Consider the following 18086-nt stretch of genomic DNA (forward strand, 5'->3'; position numbering starts at 1 on the left):
AATAGGCGTGGTTTTTACTGAAAGGCTTTGGTTCTGGTGGATTTCAATGCAACTTGTGCCCATATGAAGCTGTATTTTAAAATGACAAGTGCCTTGAATGGAATAATAAATGCTTTGCTCTATTTACAGAATTTTTTCTGTAAAATGTTCCTTTACCCTTTAAGTGTTTTGGTCCCTCTGGCTTGTGTGCAGCTGAAAAGTTCTAGGCAGTGAAAGCAATTATAATATTCTTTGTGTAATATGTTTACTTGGTAGTTAATTCTGGTGGTGGTAAAGTCCAAGGAGTGTATTGATAGTGTAGTTCTGGAGTGTTAGACTCGGTGTAGCAATGAAGAGTCATCAATGTTTTCTTTTGGCTGTGACCTGGAGATTTCTAAATACAAATTAGAACAGGAATCATTCTTGTTGCAACTTACGTGAACATTATTTTAGACAGTGAAACTTCAGGTTGTGTCTGGAATTGAGTAGCAGATAAGGCTAACCATTAGAAGGAAATTGGGAAGTGATTCCTAAGTGAGAAATAGCTAATGGAAGAATGCAGCCTAAAGGGGAAGTATTGCATTTCTCGTGGAAAAGTAGAGAGGAATAGGGCTGTGTACTCTTCTTACCATTGTATGCTTTAAGACTTGAACTGAAGAGTGTAAGGGTTTGGGAACCTTTTTCCTTTACGGAAAAAGTTTTAGGGAGGGGTGTATGTTGGGATTTTTGCTTTTTTAAGGCCACAGTAGTTCACATTCTACTGGAGAACAGCTGAGCTTAACAAAGTCAGGATTTTGCCACTGAACAAGCAGCAGAAGTGCTTAGTGTAACGGACCAGGAGGTACTAAATTTAAATAGCATACAGCCTGTACCGAAGGCTTTTTGCATAGCTTTTTTGCGTTCAGTCACTTTGCTAGTGAACTGTACAGTCAGCTGGAATACATCACATGTATTTTGCAAGTTACTGTAGAGCAGCAGCTTTGGTATCTTCTTGGACCTTACAGTCAGCTCACAGTTAACTTTGGCTAGTCTGATACGCTGTGGTGGTGTAGTTGCCACACAGAGCTCTTTCATTGTAAGCCTGTTAAATTTGGAAGCTGGCAGTATGCTGAGGAACATGAGTTATTTTTCCTAATATGGAATACCTGCAGGGATGAATATCTTGTAAGGGAATCAGTCTTGGAGTCTCTGTATTGTTTTTATATGAAGGATTGCATCAAAAGAGGAGTTAGCCCAAATGCTGGGGGGTGGGAATCTTAGTTACAGCAGTGTTATGGGAGGACAAGCAGCCTTTTGAGGAAGGGGTGCTCTGCCAGCACAGTGTTCAGTTTCTCACCGGCCTACTTGGATTCTTTACTGATCTGTTTTTGCAGTAAATAATGTGACTTATTTTTTTTTCTTAATGCACTGGCTTCCTGGCCATATATCTGCTTGATTAGAGGTTGTCTTTCTGACCTTATTTCAATTTGAACAAATTAAAGCTTGGTTAGAAAGCTTATGCTTAATTACGAAGACTTCTGCAGTTTTTGGTTTTCAGACTGGCTTCATAACTGAGATAGAAATTCCGCAAATTCTGTGGGATATTTACATTTAGCGAGTACTTTGTAATGTTAGCATGGCTCTCATTTTTCTGATACCTGTTGCCTGTATACAAAACAGTCTGTTTTTAAAAGAAATATTAATGCTCTTTTTAACATCAGTTAATAAAAAGTGATTAGCTGACTTAAGTTTTTGATTTGTGTATTCTTTATGTTGTGGCACTAACCCTTGGTAAACATTGTTGGTTTTTTTTGTTCAGGTGATATTCATGGTCAGTATACAGACTTGCTTCGATTATTTGAATATGGAGGATTCCCACCAGAAGCTAATTATCTTTTCCTTGGAGATTATGTAGACAGAGGCAAACAGTCTCTGGAAACAATTTGCTTATTACTGGCATATAAAATTAAGTACCCGGAAAACTTCTTTCTCCTAAGAGGAAATCATGAGTGTGCTAGCATCAATCGGATCTATGGATTCTATGATGAATGTAAGCAAAACCTATTTCTTTTGAAACACTGTATGAGACTAACACTGTGTTTTGGAGACACTTTCAGTAGTGGCTCTTGTATTGGAAGGATTTCAGTGTTCTATGAACCTGCTTTGAAACTTTCTAAAAGTACATTTCAAACAAAGGTTAAAGTCTCTAGAGAATTATTTGCTCTTCTGTTGTCCTTGAAATGCTGTTGCAGGAGATTGAAACCTAAGTACAGTAACAAAGCCTTGTGAAGACAGTTTGCTAACATTTTTGTTCAGGTCATGATACACATTTCAGGATGGCTTTGAGGAAGCAGCCTTCTCTTGCTAATGTCATACTCTGTTTTTGTAGGCAAACGGAGATTTAACATTAAGCTGTGGAAGACCTTCACAGACTGTTTTAACTGCCTGCCTATTGCAGCCATCGTGGATGAGAAGATCTTCTGTTGTCATGGAGGTAAGCTGATGACTGCTTTTAAAGGCTGTGTCTAACCTTATCTTTGAGTTAATGCTATAGGAAATGGAGTGTGGATGTGCATACCTGATATTTAGCTGGAGATGTTTAACCTTGTATTGTTCTGTAAAGGTCACTGTTATGCCTTGTGATTTTCTGTGCACCTGGCAGCAGACAGATGTCATTCTTACCTGATACACATGGCCCTCTGCCTCTGGGCAAGTACATCTGTAAGTATTCCCATCAATAGATCCCTCTCTGAAGGATGCTAAAATCTAGAATTCTTGCCTAATTTGCCAAGTCACTTGTTGCTGTTAGCATCTAATGGTGCCATTTTAGCTAATGTTGGCATCCCTGGCAGTGAAGTGAAATAACTTTTACAAGTAACTCCAGCTTCTATGGCCTTGGCTTCTTCAGCTGGTTTCACAAGGTGTTGGTGGAAGGGACCTCTTAGGTCACATTGTCTTTGAGCAGCAGGCTTGACTGACATTTGTTAATGCTATAGCAGTTTAACCAAGACTCTCTGAAACCTTTGCTGTTAAAATCTGTGTTCTATGGGCACCTGTCCCAGTGCTGCCCTGTTCTTGTAGTGAAAAAAGTGTTTGGGATCTGCTCAAAGTTTGTAACTTTTCTGAATGTTGGAACTTAACTGAGTGCCCTTGTTTGTAGAAGGGGATTTCCCATGTTTTTGTAGGCAGTGATGCTTACAGGTTTTCAGGGTCAAACAATTGACAAGAATTTCAAATAGTAGTAGGAGCCATCCTGCCTTTTTGCAGCTGGCTTTGCAACTGCTGCATTAACAAGCAACTTGATGCCTTGCACTGAGGGATCAGAGATGGTCTGGTAGGTGTCACACCTGCATTGTTGGTGTGATAATTAGAGCTCAGTGGAAGCGAGAGCTCTGTGGAAACCTCTAGTTTGGACATTTCCACTTGGAATTGGAAATAGTGTGCTCCCAAAATTCCTGAAACTCTTCTAGAGTTTGTGAGGTTGTATTGATGGCTGCCATCCTGCCAAAATCCTGTAAAAATGATCCTGACTTTTCTTACATGTTGTACTGAAAGCTTCTGCCTTCAGTGCTTGCTAGAATAAGCTGTCACTCTTATGCATAATATGCTCTGAGGTATTGTCATATCCCTGTAAATACAGAACTAATGCAGTGGTAGACAGTTGAATCAGCCAGTCTCCAGGTAGGAATGACATATTAAAGTACTTGTATTCTCACAGGTCATCTTTTCATCTCTCTCTTAATCACTGGTGTCTTTTTCTTGTTGTTGTTGTTGTCTTTTTGGTGGGGTATTTTTGTTTGTTTTTTTCTGTTTGTTTGTTTGTATTTTGGGGTTTTTTTGGTGGTTGGTTTTTTGGTGGGTTTTTTGTTTTGGTGGGTTTTTTCTTTCTTTTTTTTTTTTTTTAAGAACTGGTACCTAACTTATGAGCTATCTCTCATGATTTTAAGAATATGAGATTCAGTGTCACTTCTGCACTGAGATAGCAAATCATCAGTGGCTAAAACCGTGTAATAATTTTGCTTTCAAAAAAAGTTGAAGGAATTTTCTTTTACTGTTTTTGATATTTTTTTTTATTTGGGGAGCAGTAGAGAGTGAATGATAAAGCACTGTGATGTTGCAGACAAACCATTAAGCTTAGGTGGATGGTAGAAGGTTACCAAGGAAGTTTAGCAGGTAGAATGCTATGTTGTATTACGTTCTATAACAAAATTGATTGTTTTGTATGTATATGTACTTGAGACCTGAGTTGTGAGCAAGAAGTCTAGAAAGCTAATTTTCAAGAAAAAAAAAAGTAAAGCTTTATTATAAATGTATTGGGGTATTAACCTCTTGTGTAAACAAGTAGGAAAACTTCTATTTTGTGCCCAGTATGCTTTAAGGATCCTCTTATGAAAAGCAGTATTTTGTTGCTTTATTGAATACTAATTGTCCCTTCAACTTGTATAGGCTTAATCTGTAACTAAAATTACTATCACTCACAACTGGTCTGCAGCTGTGAAATGAAGTGATAACATTACTAAATGTGCTGTGTGCTCCTAATAAATGGAAGTGGACATGCAGCACACAAATCAGTTTTGCCCTTTTTCCGCTCTTTTTCCAATCCTATCCAAACTGCATTCCAGATCCCATGAAGTCATGGACTGTCAACGCCTTTTCATGATGTTACTACTATAATAAACACTGAGGCAGCAACACAAACCATGCAAGTCTGCTGGAGGTTGAAGCTAGCATGTAGATATAAGGTAGGTGCCTTTTTTACTATATTGCGCATTTTTGCATAGTTTATTTTAAAAATATTGTCCTCTGGGATATATAATAAAACTTTGCAAAACCGCATAACATAGTAAAACAAAAGGCACCTAACTTACCCCAGTAGGCTGAAATATAGCTTAAAATACTGAATCAGCCGTTTTTGCCTAGACCTTTCTGGGCATCTGCTCTTTTGAGTTCTCTATCTCATAGTGTGAGTCAAGCCTTTCTCTCCTGTCTCCAAATGGTCATGCTGCTGAAAGGATTTTTTCACTGTACCCTTCCCATCACCTCCCTCTCTCTTCCCTGTCTTTATGTGTTGCTCATACAAATCATTGTTTGGCCTTTTCTGAAGTCTGTCCTCTCAACTTACAACTTCTCTCCTTATCTTGCTTCATTAAAGCTTATTCCATAACCATTCCATACTTCTCCCTTTTGCTCCGCTTTATATTCCATACAGTATTGTCCTCTTACCTATGATACTACTCTATAGTTCTAATCTTAAGAGACCTTGTTATTACTTTCAAGTTTTATAAACTAAGTCCGTGTTGCAGTGTCATGTTTATGGAATACGCTGCTCATATCACACTGGATTTAAGCTGAGATGGGAGTCATGTTCAGTAGAATACTGGATTTATGTAATATTTTCAAGCTCTGGAATTCTGTTCTTGTGACATTAATGGCAGTGAAATGTCTGTTGAAGGTTAAGTGTACTTGACAATTTTATACAGTATCCAAGGAGACCTTCTGCATTACACTAAAAAAAGAAGTAGCCATCACTTTTACCAATTACACCTGATCAGGGAGCAGTTCAAATCTAGAGCCTGGATTTGCTGAGTCTGTCAGGAGTAATGACAGTTCATTTTCTGATTTCCCTTAGGGAAGGTGGGCTCTTACACTTCAAGAAGATAGTATACTGAAAGATACTTTTTCTGTGCTTAGCTGTCATCATGTGACAAGACAATTCAATTGTGTAATTTCCAGTTTCCTTTCAGTGCACAGTAGGTTGCAGCAATGACTGTAGTAGCAGCAGCTTGATAGTGAGCTTTAGCAGCCTGTGTTTGCATTCTTATTTCCTTCGTTGAATGCTGATCATCTACAACTTGTGTCTGTAAGTCTGAATTTGAGACATTAGCTATTTCTTTTTGTGCAAGGAAGGTTAGGAAGATGTTTGGGAGAAAACAACCTCCTGGGTGGTTACAAAAAGGCCTACAAACATGCTGGCAGTTTTGTGGGGCTTTGCTATATTGCACTGATGTAAAATAGCACAAAAAATAACAAGCTGCAGGGTCGAGATGTGGTTGTAATAATGTATTTTCTTTTAAAGAATTCTATATTTTGGGTGCAGCCTGAAACACTGAGAGCTGTAACCTCATGGAAAGTCATAAACTGGTTGCTTGTTTCACTTAGATAGTCCTTTACTATCTCGGGGTGTGGTGCTGAGTAGAATCAGAGTAGAATCCACATGCCTTAGTGCTAATGTGCTCTGCATGTAAATAGATCAGATCTGGGGAAGGGGAAGTGGTAGGTTGGTCAAAATTTAAAAGCTGATTATCTATTTGAATTTATATTATTATCCGTGTATTGTTGTGTGAGTAGATTGACTAAATCTACTTCGACATGCTGTTTGATGTAAGATTTGTGCCATCCTTCACAACCTCAAGGTAATATTGTGAAGACAGATTTAACAAGCTCATGAGGATAAAGGCTTTTATTATAAGACTGCTTCAACAACAAGAACAAAAACTTAAAATCTTAATACTTGGAAAAAAAAGTTCAAGTCTCTTTATCAAATGCATTGGGGTTGTTCAATGTGTGTAACATACACTTCTACTGCACAAACTCTGATGCCAGCTGAAATTATTTTACACAGTGACTCATTCCAATGGCAGATATTTTCTATGATGTTTGAAGCTCTGGACTGAGTATGGATATGGTTTGTTAATATGAAATATGTTTCATCACAAATTAGGCCTTCATGCTCTTTTTCCAAATTTGCAGCTTGCTTCATTTGGTTATTTTGGCCTAGTCATTTAAGTCACTTTAAGACCTCTATTTGAGAGCATGTTAAGGTGCTAGAATATCTCGTAGATTGTTTTTCATGCCTGTATGCCTCAAGTAGAAAAGCTGTAAAGTGTTTACGTAAACTGTTTGGAGGGTGGCTTTGGAGTCCCATGCTTTGACTGTTATTAATGTCAATATGGCAGAACTGTGCAGAAAGATCTGTGTCTTTGATAAATGATTTTTTTTTTAAAGTAATCGAGGTCCTATGGTTTTAGAAATGACTAAGCAGCTGAGCTATAGTAAATAATCACCACCTCTGTGCTCCTTACCTGTTGTAGTTGCACAGTCTAGTATTCACTTACAGCATCCAGTGACTGCTGCTCAGCTGATGTGTGGTAAAACACTGAAGGGATTTTCCTTTAGCTTTTATAAAGTAAGGTGGTTGTAAAGAATGTTATCTGCAGTCAGTATAATTGTGTTAAATAATGGGAATGCTATTCTTCAGTGGTTATTTCTAGTAAGCTCTTTGAGAGATTGTTCTTAACTGTAGAGTTCTGTGCTGTGTGGCTAAAAGCCACAGTTAAAATCCCTTGCTAATTTCATTTGTGTTATTCTCTGTTCTTCTGTTCAGGAACTTAAATGTCTTAAAGCAAACTGTCTTTTATTTCTATTACAGTGGAAACAATGGATGCTGTATGACTTTGAACCTCTAAATGTGTGTTCTCTGGAACTCTTTTTACAGGTAAAATATGTAGATAAGTCACTTGTTTTCTTGTACTTACAGGTCTGTCTCCAGATCTCCAGTCAATGGAACAGATCCGAAGAATTATGAGACCTACAGATGTTCCTGACACAGGTGAGTGACATGGAATTTACTGTAAATGGGTCTTAATGGATGAAACAGATTCAATCAATTTCACTAAAGGTAATGTGGTGACTTAAGGCAAACTCTGTTCCCAGTACAGTATTCCTTGATGTCTGTGTAGGGCATGAGTCTTGTTCCTCATAATGGCTGAGTTATCTGATCTGTTAGAGGCTATTGCTCATGTTTTCATAGCCAAGTAGGATACATTATTCAAGTTTGGATATGTTATCCACAACTTTGCCTTAAACTCCAAAAACTTAAAGATCAAATGAAACTAAACAGCTAGGCTTTCTTTCTTGCCTTAGTTAGGCTCACCCAAACCTTTTAGTTTGTCAAAGAATGTAGTTGTTTAAAGCTTGCTGAGTGTTACTTACAAGTGTTCAGGCTTCTCTCTACTTGGGGCATGTCTCCTTGCTCTATAAATTTGAAAAGTATAGCTCCTAATTCACCACAGATGAGATTTCAGTTGCCAGTGCTTTCTGTGTAATGTTGTTCTGAATGGTTTAATTAATCTTCCTCAATATCCCCTTCATTCCTGATTTTGTTACTAGTGGATTGGAAAGACTGACAGGCTGTACAATGGAATGTTTTTTGAAGTGTTGATTTCAACAGTGGTCTGAAATTAACTTTCAGAGGAGATAGCCCATCTAAATGCTTTTTTGAAGCACAAACTACAATTAGAGTTAAGCCTTGGAATAGACTAATTCTTCTTCCTGTAATGTTCCTCAGTACTGATGCATAGGAGTAACTTGGGGACTATATTAATGTGTCTGCTGTCCCTGTTAAACAGTAGCATTTCTGTGCAAGATGGTATATACACACTTGACACTGAGAAGCCTTACTAGAGTAGTGAGTGAGTGTTTCTGTAGTATAAATTACTACATTGTTCTTTTATGCTACTTATGCATTAAATGCATAACCAAGTAAATGTCAGTACAAATGAGTCAGTCTTTACAGTTATCAGAGCTCTGAGAAAAGGTACTTCTGTTCAACAGGCTAATACTACTGCTTGAGCCACCCCCACTTCAGGAATGCCCTTGCAGAATGTAGTTCTGGTTTCCATGGACACTCCACTAAAATCATATGTATTCTTAGTACCTCCTAAAAATAAGTGCAGAGATTAAAACAAAGAAAAAAAAAGGGGGGGGGGGAGAAAAAAGCTTTTTGATCCATGGAGTGGTTTGCAGGCTTAATTCTGCTTTCAGAAGAAATAGCTGGATACTTACCAGCAGGTAAAATGAAATATCCCCTCAGAGAGGTGTGCATATGGTATAGTGGCATAGAAGGTCTTGGCCTTCAGGACCTATTTAAGGCAACTGATATTACAGATTGAAGTAAGTCTTACGGAAAAATGAAAAACTGAAGTGGCCTCACTTCTGTGACAGTTTCAAGTCCTTAAAAGCTATCCCTTTGTGGACGGATGTCACTTGGTGAATGTGTTGATGCAGAAATTGTTGGTAGATGCTTGTGTGGCTTGTGCTGCAAAGATTATTTTATTATGATACCTTATTCTAGTCTGATGTAAAAAACATCTTTTCAACATAAATTTAAATACTTCTTATTTTGGTCGCATTTTTATGGAATTTGGAAGCTGTTCACTCAAATCTGATTCTGTATTCCAACTTAAATCACTTGCCTTTGTTAACAGTGTTAAGTATTTGCATTTTGTGAGGCCAGGGTTTAAATCATGTTTTGGTCAGTGTTGCCAACCATTTGCCTATTAGGAAATCAGCTCCCTCTTTTGTGTAACCTTGAATGTCTGGTATCAGCTGTGTTGTGGTATGCTCCTGGTCAGCCTAAGCTATTGCAATGGTGGTGCATGTTAAAATATAAACCTACTTGAGCAGCATAGTTTAGTTTAGACAAACCTGTGGCAGCATTCTGCTACACAGCTGCTGAAGATTATAGAACAGGTTTCTCTATTCCTGTGTATAACCCCTAAAGATTATTTGATCTGGGGGAGAGAATTAGAAAAGGAAGTGCTTTCTAAGCAGCTAAGACAAGCAGCTTCTGTCAGTTGTAGGAAATTCATAATAAACCATTAGGGATTGCAGTGTAACTGTTCTGTTTTGAAAAACGTGTTGTTCAGTATAGAACTAAATTTCAGTAAAGTAAGTTTTTTGTCATATGCTGTCTGTGTTCAGTAGTTTATTTCCAGCTATTGCATGCAAAATGCAGTTTTATTTGCTCTGTTCTTTGTCTGCTGAAAGGAAATAAAGTCAGCTTCTGCTAGAGAGGAGCTGTGACAGGCAGCGAAGACCATTTTAATAGCTGGATGTAAATACAAAATGGTCTAGTTAAACAGTAGGTTTCAGATATTAATTTTGCTTCATTACAACTTGTTATTTAAGAAATAGTGTCATAAGCATTTTGTGTAGCAAATAACCAAATGTAATTGTAAATCGAATCTTCTTGGTGTCAGATAAAGGAGCCTGCTGGCATCTTTCACGTTGTGAAACAGTGCCCCAAAGTATTTAAATGCCTGTAGGATAGTCATCACAGGCAAAGAATTTAATGGAAAACTATTAAATACGTTTTGAATGTTTTTTGTTTTGTGTTGTAGTTAAATTGGCCTGGTTCTTTCTCATGTGAAAACACTTTGAAAGTTCTTTGTATAAATGCATTGGAGTTAATACGGAGAATTTTTTTTTAGTACCCAGTTTTAACTCCAGATTTAGCTGACCTTATATTGGCAGCAGAAAAAAGATCTTGACCAGTGCTAAAATAGCAGAGGGGTTTATTGTTCTAATTTAGATTCCAGGCTGATTGGCATGAGGCTTTCAGAAAAGTCAACAGTATTCCAAGCAAACTGAAAGTGCTATCAGAATTCTGCCATGTTATATTTTGACTAAGTCTTGTCAGGTTCTTCTTGTATGGTAAGCAAGGGAAGAATCAAATCTGTTCCATGTTCAGAAGCTTGTGATACAAATTTATTTGCTGTATTAGTGACAGGGCTTGCATAGGATTTTAAAATACACTGCAGCTTTCCAAATAAGCTTTCTTGGTGAGCTGTGAAGTTGATGGTTACCTTCTAAAGTGAAGTGCTTCTACACACTGCAGTACTTATAAACTCCTCAAATATTTACTGTACACATGCAGACTATTACAATTAAATACTATTTCAAAGAACTATTTGTCTCTGACTCATTTCATCTCAAGTTACTGTCAATGGTGAGATGAGGAAAAAAATCTCCAGACTTACACAGTTCGTATCTTTTGTCTGAGTTGCAGCTTAAGTGTTGCTGAATTTGTTGCCAAGGCTTATTTGCTTTAGCAGAGCTGCTCTGGTAAATACAATAAAACTATTTTATATTATAGCATGATACCTCCTAAGACTACCATCTTCACTTGTGTTATCTTTCAAAGGCTTGCTGTGTGACCTACTGTGGTCTGACCCAGACAAAGATGTGCAAGGTTGGGGTGAAAATGATCGTGGGGTCTCTTTTACTTTTGGTGCTGATGTGGTCAGTAAATTTCTGAATCGTCACGATCTGGATTTGATCTGTCGAGCTCACCAGGTATGAATTATGCTGCTGTTGCTTCTTAAACCTTCTCGTTCTAGATTTTGTGTGTCCTTGCTGCTTGTCAGTAGAATATATTTGAAACTTCTTCATTGTGTTACTTCTAGGAAATGCATATCTTTCTCATAAAGGGGCTATAATCCTGTGTCCTTCTGTTGATTTATATGGAACTGCTTAATGTCAGTGAAGTAAAATGCTAACACTAGATTTTCACAGTGATGTCTGGTTTTCGTATTGTCTGTTCACTGTTTACAGTTAGTGTTGTACATGAATGTTAGAGGTAAAGCCCATGTTTAAAGTGGCAAAGTGAATTTGAGATTTACACTGAAGTTTCAGGGTTGTCCATTTCAGTAGTAGTCAGTTCTCTGGTAGTTTTGACTTAAATTATCTGCTTCACTTCATGGAAGTATTAAATGTGTTTTGAATGTTTCCACGAGCATGTCTGTGCATGAAAGATTTCACCATTACTTTCATTTTGGTTCCTCTGTTTGGAGTACTTTGACATACATTGTTTGAATTACTGAAATGTGCTGAAAGCAAGGTTATTTTTGCCATCATCAATATTTGTGTTTTTTTGCTGTTTTTATTAAGTTACTTTAAGCAAGTGTCCTAGTTAGGTGGACATCTAGTTAGATTGTTTCAATTTACTGTATAATATTCCAGTGTCATTATTTAGTCAATTTTGAAAGCTCTCTCCTTTTTTATTCTGTGTGACTTAGACTTGGGTATACTGTTGGAACCCTTGAATATTTCTCCTTGCAATTCTACTACTAAAAAATATTAAAGATTAGCCAGTGTATGGAATAGATATTAAGATTTATTAACTCTTGATTGAGATTCGTAGCAATTTTTTGTATTCATGTAGTCACTTCAGCTCTTCATATAAGGAGTATGACATCCTTTAAAAGACCATGTTGACTTGACTGGACCAAAGTGAGCAGTTGATGCACTGGTTTCAGTACATTAAAGTGATGCTTCTGTTTTGGGGAAGAGGGAACATCTTTAGCTGATGTGTCATACTCCTTGCAGTATTTTAAAGGTGAATTATGCTCTTAGAGAAAATATGGCAGAATCACTATACTTTTAGAGCATCAAAATTCTAAAAAAAGCTTGCACTTGACGTTTGTGTAGTCAATATCCATTATAAGTAAAACTTAACTGTTACAGTTGCAGTGAAGTTGTTAGCCACACCCTATGTGCTCTGAACTAATAGGTCAGACATTCAAATTCTGTGTATAAGCCATAAAATGCTGGGAATCTTTGACATGGCAATACATAATCAGACTTCAGGTATGAAAACACTGAACAAATTGCATATTTAACATTGGAAGTGTCACACGGGTTAAGGTACCAGATTTGGCATTCAGTGTCCAGATGAGACAAAATGACCGAAATACTAAGACGTACAATAGCTTTTTGATGAGTGCTTGCAGTCTCCTTAATATAAGTCCTGTTTTCCTCAGGACTGGCTTCTTTCTTCAAAATGTATCTTTTGTTTTTTTTTTTTAATAATGTGAACTTTATTGGTTTCTGTGGTGTTCACAGGTGGTTGAAGATGGATATGAATTCTTTGCTAAACGGCAGTTGGTCACCCTATTCTCAGCTCCAAATTACTGTGGAGAGTTTGACAATGCAGGGGGCATGATGAGCGTGGATGAAACTCTGATGTGTTCCTTTCAGGTATGATACATTTGTACGTGAAGTATTGCATTAGGTGTTGGGCTATACGGACTGAGTCAGCTCATCGTGGTTATGATTAGTCTAAGGTAACATACTTGAGCTGCAAAGAGGACTGCACAGCTCTCCATGATTAAAACTGCAAACCAACTGTTCTCCAGAGAACTATGTGGGATTTGTTGTTTTCCAAACTCCTGCATATTGAGTTACTCCCTCTATTTGGATGCTAATTTAAGAATTTAATTGGGTGATTCTTTTTAGTCACACCTAGTGATTAGACTACCTTAATTATGCCAACTAATGGACTAGTGGGGCCCTTCTAGTATGATTACTCTGACCAGGTATTAATCAGTATTCTTTCCTCGACACATTTTCGGCCCCTTTTCTTTCCCTTTCTCACCCCAATGTAGTAGTAGAACAAGAAGTATTTAGAAGTAGTATTTCTGTTCTATGTAGGATTCAGAAATTTGTAGGCTTGTGATGTAATTTCCTCCCCATCCATGTTCTTGCTCAATGAGACTTGGTTGGCTTAACAATATTTTAAATGTTCCTAGTTGTCACTGACTCAAAAGAACTTTTTTATTTTCTCCAAGATATTGAAACCGTCTGAAAAGAAAGCCAAGTACCAGTATGGTGGACTGAATTCTGGGCGTCCAGTCACTCCACCTCGCACAGCTAATCCACCGAAGAAGAGGTGAAGAAAGGAATAATGTAGAAACACCATCAGATCTGTCAAGGACAAAACTCCATATTACAGTATATAATGTGTGCACTGTAAAACCATCCAGCCATTTGACACCCTTTATGATGTCACACGTTTAACTTAAAGAGACGGGTAAAGGATCTTTATTAATTTTTTTTCTAGTAGAAAGATGTGCGACACTGTATTGTAACAAGTATAGCTCCAAGTCCTAATATCCAGCATAGAGTTAAAAAAAAAAAAATTAGGAAAAAACTATTGCAACTACATATTCACACTTACCACAGTTTTTGAAGTTGACCAACATCCCAGTTAAAACTTGATGTAATAGTTAAACCAGATGAGAGCATGATGTTCCATTTGTGTAATGTGGTCTTATTGTTGCTTGATTGCTTTTACTTTGGTTATTTTGTAGCTAGAATGATGCAAATATGGTATCTAGTCTTATTTCCTGGCTCTCTCTTTGAAATTGAAATAAGGAAGGGGCTGTTCAGAACAGCCATTGATCTCTTCTCCTCCCCCTAGTTCCCTATTGTTCATAATAATGATGCATAATAATAATGCTGCCCAAATGTGTGCCCCATTACACTGCAAAGTTTCTAGTATGGTAGTGATTAAAAGGCAAATTATGTCCAAAAAGCCCAGACTGGACAGCTTGACAGCCAGCATAGATTGAGACAGAAAACCCTGTCTTGACTTTTTAACTTAAACTGCCACACAATGAATTTGTGCACTACACTATTTTAAATTATTGACATTACACTGTGCTATGGCACTTCATTTAACTTAGGTAGGACAAAAATGGCATTGCCTATTAGTTGGTAACTTGATTATGTGGTACCTTGGCTTTAGTTTTATTAGCATGAAACACCTTTGGCATGCTTAGCTTCCAGGTAACTCCTTACCTGCATCAAAGTTCATCTTACATAGTTCCACAGAACATGAAGATCCTTATTTGCTAAGCCTTTGAAAGCTGACATTCTTTTTCATAAGAGGGTGTGTTTAAATGGATGTTCATCAACGGACAGTAGGCTAGCTGATGAGTGGTGAGCTGCAAATGCTGTGTAGGAATGTTCAACATGATTATAAGGCTTATGTCACTAAAGATTATATCCTTTGGATTTTCATGATCAAATTTCATATACTGTTGTATAGACTTCTGCTTTGTAGTGTACTATAGTAGCAATAATTTCTGTACATGATCAAGAGTTATGCAGTATTTCTTTCCAGTTCTCTCCTTTCTCAAAAGACTTAACATTGGCAAATGGCAAGATACAAAGAAGATAGAAAATTTATAGTAGGGTATATGAAAGGCACAGAATTGTGATGCTTTAGGATGCAATACTTATTGGACATAACTACAAAAGCTTTTATTGAATATTGTCAAATTTGTAAGATTCTTTGGGGGAAGGCTTCAGATTTATACCATTCTAAATGTGCATCAGTAGATGTAAAACTCTTGACTTCAGTATTGTCTTTGAAAATGTTAAATTGAGGATTCTGGTAACTTACGTTTTATGAACTGGCACATTATATAATGCAAGAGATATATTGATTTCTGACACGGTGAGCAAGTTCTTTAAAATGGATTTAAGTCTCTTTTCTAATTCCATTTTGTTTTAAATGCATATTTTAAATGTAGGTTTTTTTTCATTTAGTAAAAGTTGTCTAATTCATTTGAATGAAGTCTGACTGGTTATTTTAGCATACCTTACTGTTCCTCAAGAAGTGTGGAGTTTCATATTAAAAAAACCCAAACCCAAACTTTACAACATACGTATTTTATTGATTTATATTGGATTGGTCTGTGGTTTTGAACAGTGATTTGATTAACCTCACCTTGAAGCAAGCACCAGAGTTTCAGTATATAAAATAAAATGGAGAAGTAGATTCCTTCTGGTATTGCTCAAAGACATTTTGTTATTGAAGGTCAGTGATGAGAGTTGTGTAAATGAGAATACCATCAATTTGTGACAAGGTAATTGATTAAATGTATTCTGTAAACCTTGACAGGATAACTTCCTGCTCTGAGTCACTGCTTACTTGAGGTTTGGTTTTACAGGTTTTGAAAACGCTGGGTTTTACCAAGTGCAAGCCTCTATTATAAGAAGCATCATGTTACTAAATATCTGGATTAACACTTTTCCATTTTTCCTTAGTTTCTGGAACAGTGTCCTCTGTATCATGAATGTCCAGGTGTAAAACTATATGTTATGTGAGTGCCTAACACTCTCGCTTGTGTTACAGATGCTGTGTCAAAAGGAAAATAAAGTCTTCAGGCCTTCTTGTGTGTCCTAAAGAAATAGGAAGTTCTTAGTTTATTTTATAGCCCTAGAAAGCCAGATCTGATGGTGTTATTCTGAAGAATTGCTGGGTTTATATAGCAGCAATCACTTGCAAAGGGTTTGAGTGCTATTTTGACTTCTGGGGGGTTGGGATGTCTACTAACATCCATCATCATATTGGGGGGAAAATATGGTTTAATAATGTTATCACTGTAAATATTATTATTGCATACTACAAGTAAACCAGGAGGATCAGATACATAACAGAACTCTCCATACCACTTCAGCTGATGTTTGCCATGTTAATTTAGATCTTTAGTATTTTTACTATTTGTCCATTCTGGAAGAGGTAAAAAATGAAACCTGAATCTAACTATACTCAGAATTAACTCCTACTGTGGAAATCACTAGTGGTCTGCTTGCTAACAAATTTCCCTCTATGTAAATGTCTTGTCCATAAAAGTCTAAAATGCCACTGCATAGCACAGTGTTAATGCACTGGGAAGTTACAGGAGGATTCTCAAATGAGCTGTTACACCATTTCGGGGTATTTTTGTGTGTTCCCCCTACCCCTTTGAGGGTGGTATTTCTGATTTCAGAGCAGAGTATAATGTGGCGCATAACCTCTTGTCTTGCTGCTTTTTAGTTGGCAGGCATTTTGTGATTCTCAAACACTTGAGAAATGTGTGCTTTAATCTGATTGAAAATACTGTCTCAAGAAGTGCTTCTTGGGTCTCTTTTGTGTTGATTCATAGGAGATTCTTGGTTTTACATCATGGTTTTTTGAGGTGGTTTTTGTATGCTTCTTAGTGGTTAGTGATTTCTCTTCATGGAATATTCGTAATTGTTTGCTGCTTTAAAGAAGAAAATGTTTCATATAGTTGTGGTTATTATGCTACTGTAGGATCTTGAATACTGATCTGATCTAGTTACAAAAAATGCTGTAGAAATAGACTTACTGAAAATACTGTAAATGTCTTACACTACTGGATTGCGTTCGGTTGGCCATGTTTGGACACATACAAGTATATGTGGCTGCTGGAGTCCGAGTTCATCTTTTTGCATCTAGTTCATTGTGGAAGTGTGCAACTGTTAGGTGTCACCAAACTTCACCATCCTGTTATGAAGACAGTTTGTACTGTATCGTCTGTTCAGAGAGGAACAAATAGGTATGTGTGACATGGCTTGTAGTATCCCAGTGCAGTGCATTGCTGGGAAACTCTGATGGAAATTCTTCAGGTCTATGGAAGGAAGTTGTTTTTGTTGTCAATAGCCTACATCCTTTTTGTAAGATTGCTTGAAGGTAAAGATCCTCTTTGCTAAGTTTCTGCCAAAAGATGGTAGACGTATGAGCTGAGGAGCAGCAGCCTATATTTATATGAAGAAATGTTCCTGTCTGGCTTATCTTTTGGTAAACCCAAGAGGATATTGCCATTGTATGTGGAAGCTGTCAGATTAAGTGACTGGAGCTGTATGTGATTAGTTTGGGGTTGGCAAACATATTTTTTGCTGTGTAGTAATGAAAATATAAAAGAGACTACTGCTATCTAACATGGTTGAACTGAAGGGGACCTGAGATTCCATTTTGTGTAGCTGGAATTTTCAGAATCTGTAGATGACAAATATCCCATGTTTGGCCTTTGGTGTGAAGCTCAAACATTAACAGAAAAGGGTACCTACTCTGAGAAGGCTTATGTAGATAACAGTTGCAAAACCCTAGCTTTTAAGCAGATTCTGAATTTCTTCCTGGTAAACTGTCAATGGTTATATCAGTGGCTGGTGTTTCTGGAACTTTCCTTGCTGTCAGGTTTGTTGGAGAAGACACTTTATACAAACCTGACAGGTAGCATTACAGCTGAGCAGAGAGCAGAGGCAAAGTGATACTGTCAATATTGTATTGCTCTTGAACTTGCTTGAGTTGTAACTTGATGCGTGATTGGCATCCGTCTGCTTTGTAATGTACATGAGGATAAAAGTGAATATTTGGCTTCAGATTAACTGGTGAAAAGGCAAGGGCGAGAGAATGTCCCTTTACACTGAAGCAGAGATGATTACAGCACAGTCAGATGTCTCCATCTCTGAGTCCACATGGGCTAATAACATGCTTTAAAGAGCATTGTGTTAATCAAAACAGAATTGTGATGTTCACCTACACAGTCATTCTTGTCAATAAGGAACTCGGTCAGTAACAGGCTTAGGATATTTAGGTATATCCCTGGATGTCTTCTGCTTGCTTCTGCTAATTAGCAGTAGCAGCTTTCAAGATCACTCTCAGCACAGCTGTATACTTTTTTCCACCTGGATCATACATCGATCTTGCTTGATTT

At 37.3% G+C, this 18086-nt stretch overlaps 1 protein-coding gene across 1 annotated transcript in view; it reads left to right on the forward strand.

The window, feature by feature from the left end:
* The window catches only part of PPP1CB (protein phosphatase 1 catalytic subunit beta), a 30007-nt gene extending 14851 nt beyond the window's left edge, over positions 1-15156 (forward strand). The window contains exons 3-8 of the mRNA XM_065679461.1: positions 1778-2008; positions 2348-2452; positions 7496-7567; positions 10943-11094; positions 12643-12777; positions 13368-15156. Of these exons, the coding sequence (XP_065535533.1) occupies positions 1778-2008; positions 2348-2452; positions 7496-7567; positions 10943-11094; positions 12643-12777; positions 13368-13472 (800 nt within the window). The 3' untranslated portion in view covers positions 13473-15156. The remainder of the gene's footprint in view (positions 1-1777; positions 2009-2347; positions 2453-7495; positions 7568-10942; positions 11095-12642; positions 12778-13367) is intronic.
* Positions 15157-18086: the final 2930 nt, after the last annotated feature.

Source organism: Lathamus discolor, chromosome 5, assembly GCF_037157495.1.
Source record: "Lathamus discolor isolate bLatDis1 chromosome 5, bLatDis1.hap1, whole genome shotgun sequence".
Classification (NCBI taxonomy): domain Eukaryota; kingdom Metazoa; phylum Chordata; class Aves; order Psittaciformes; family Psittacidae; genus Lathamus; species Lathamus discolor.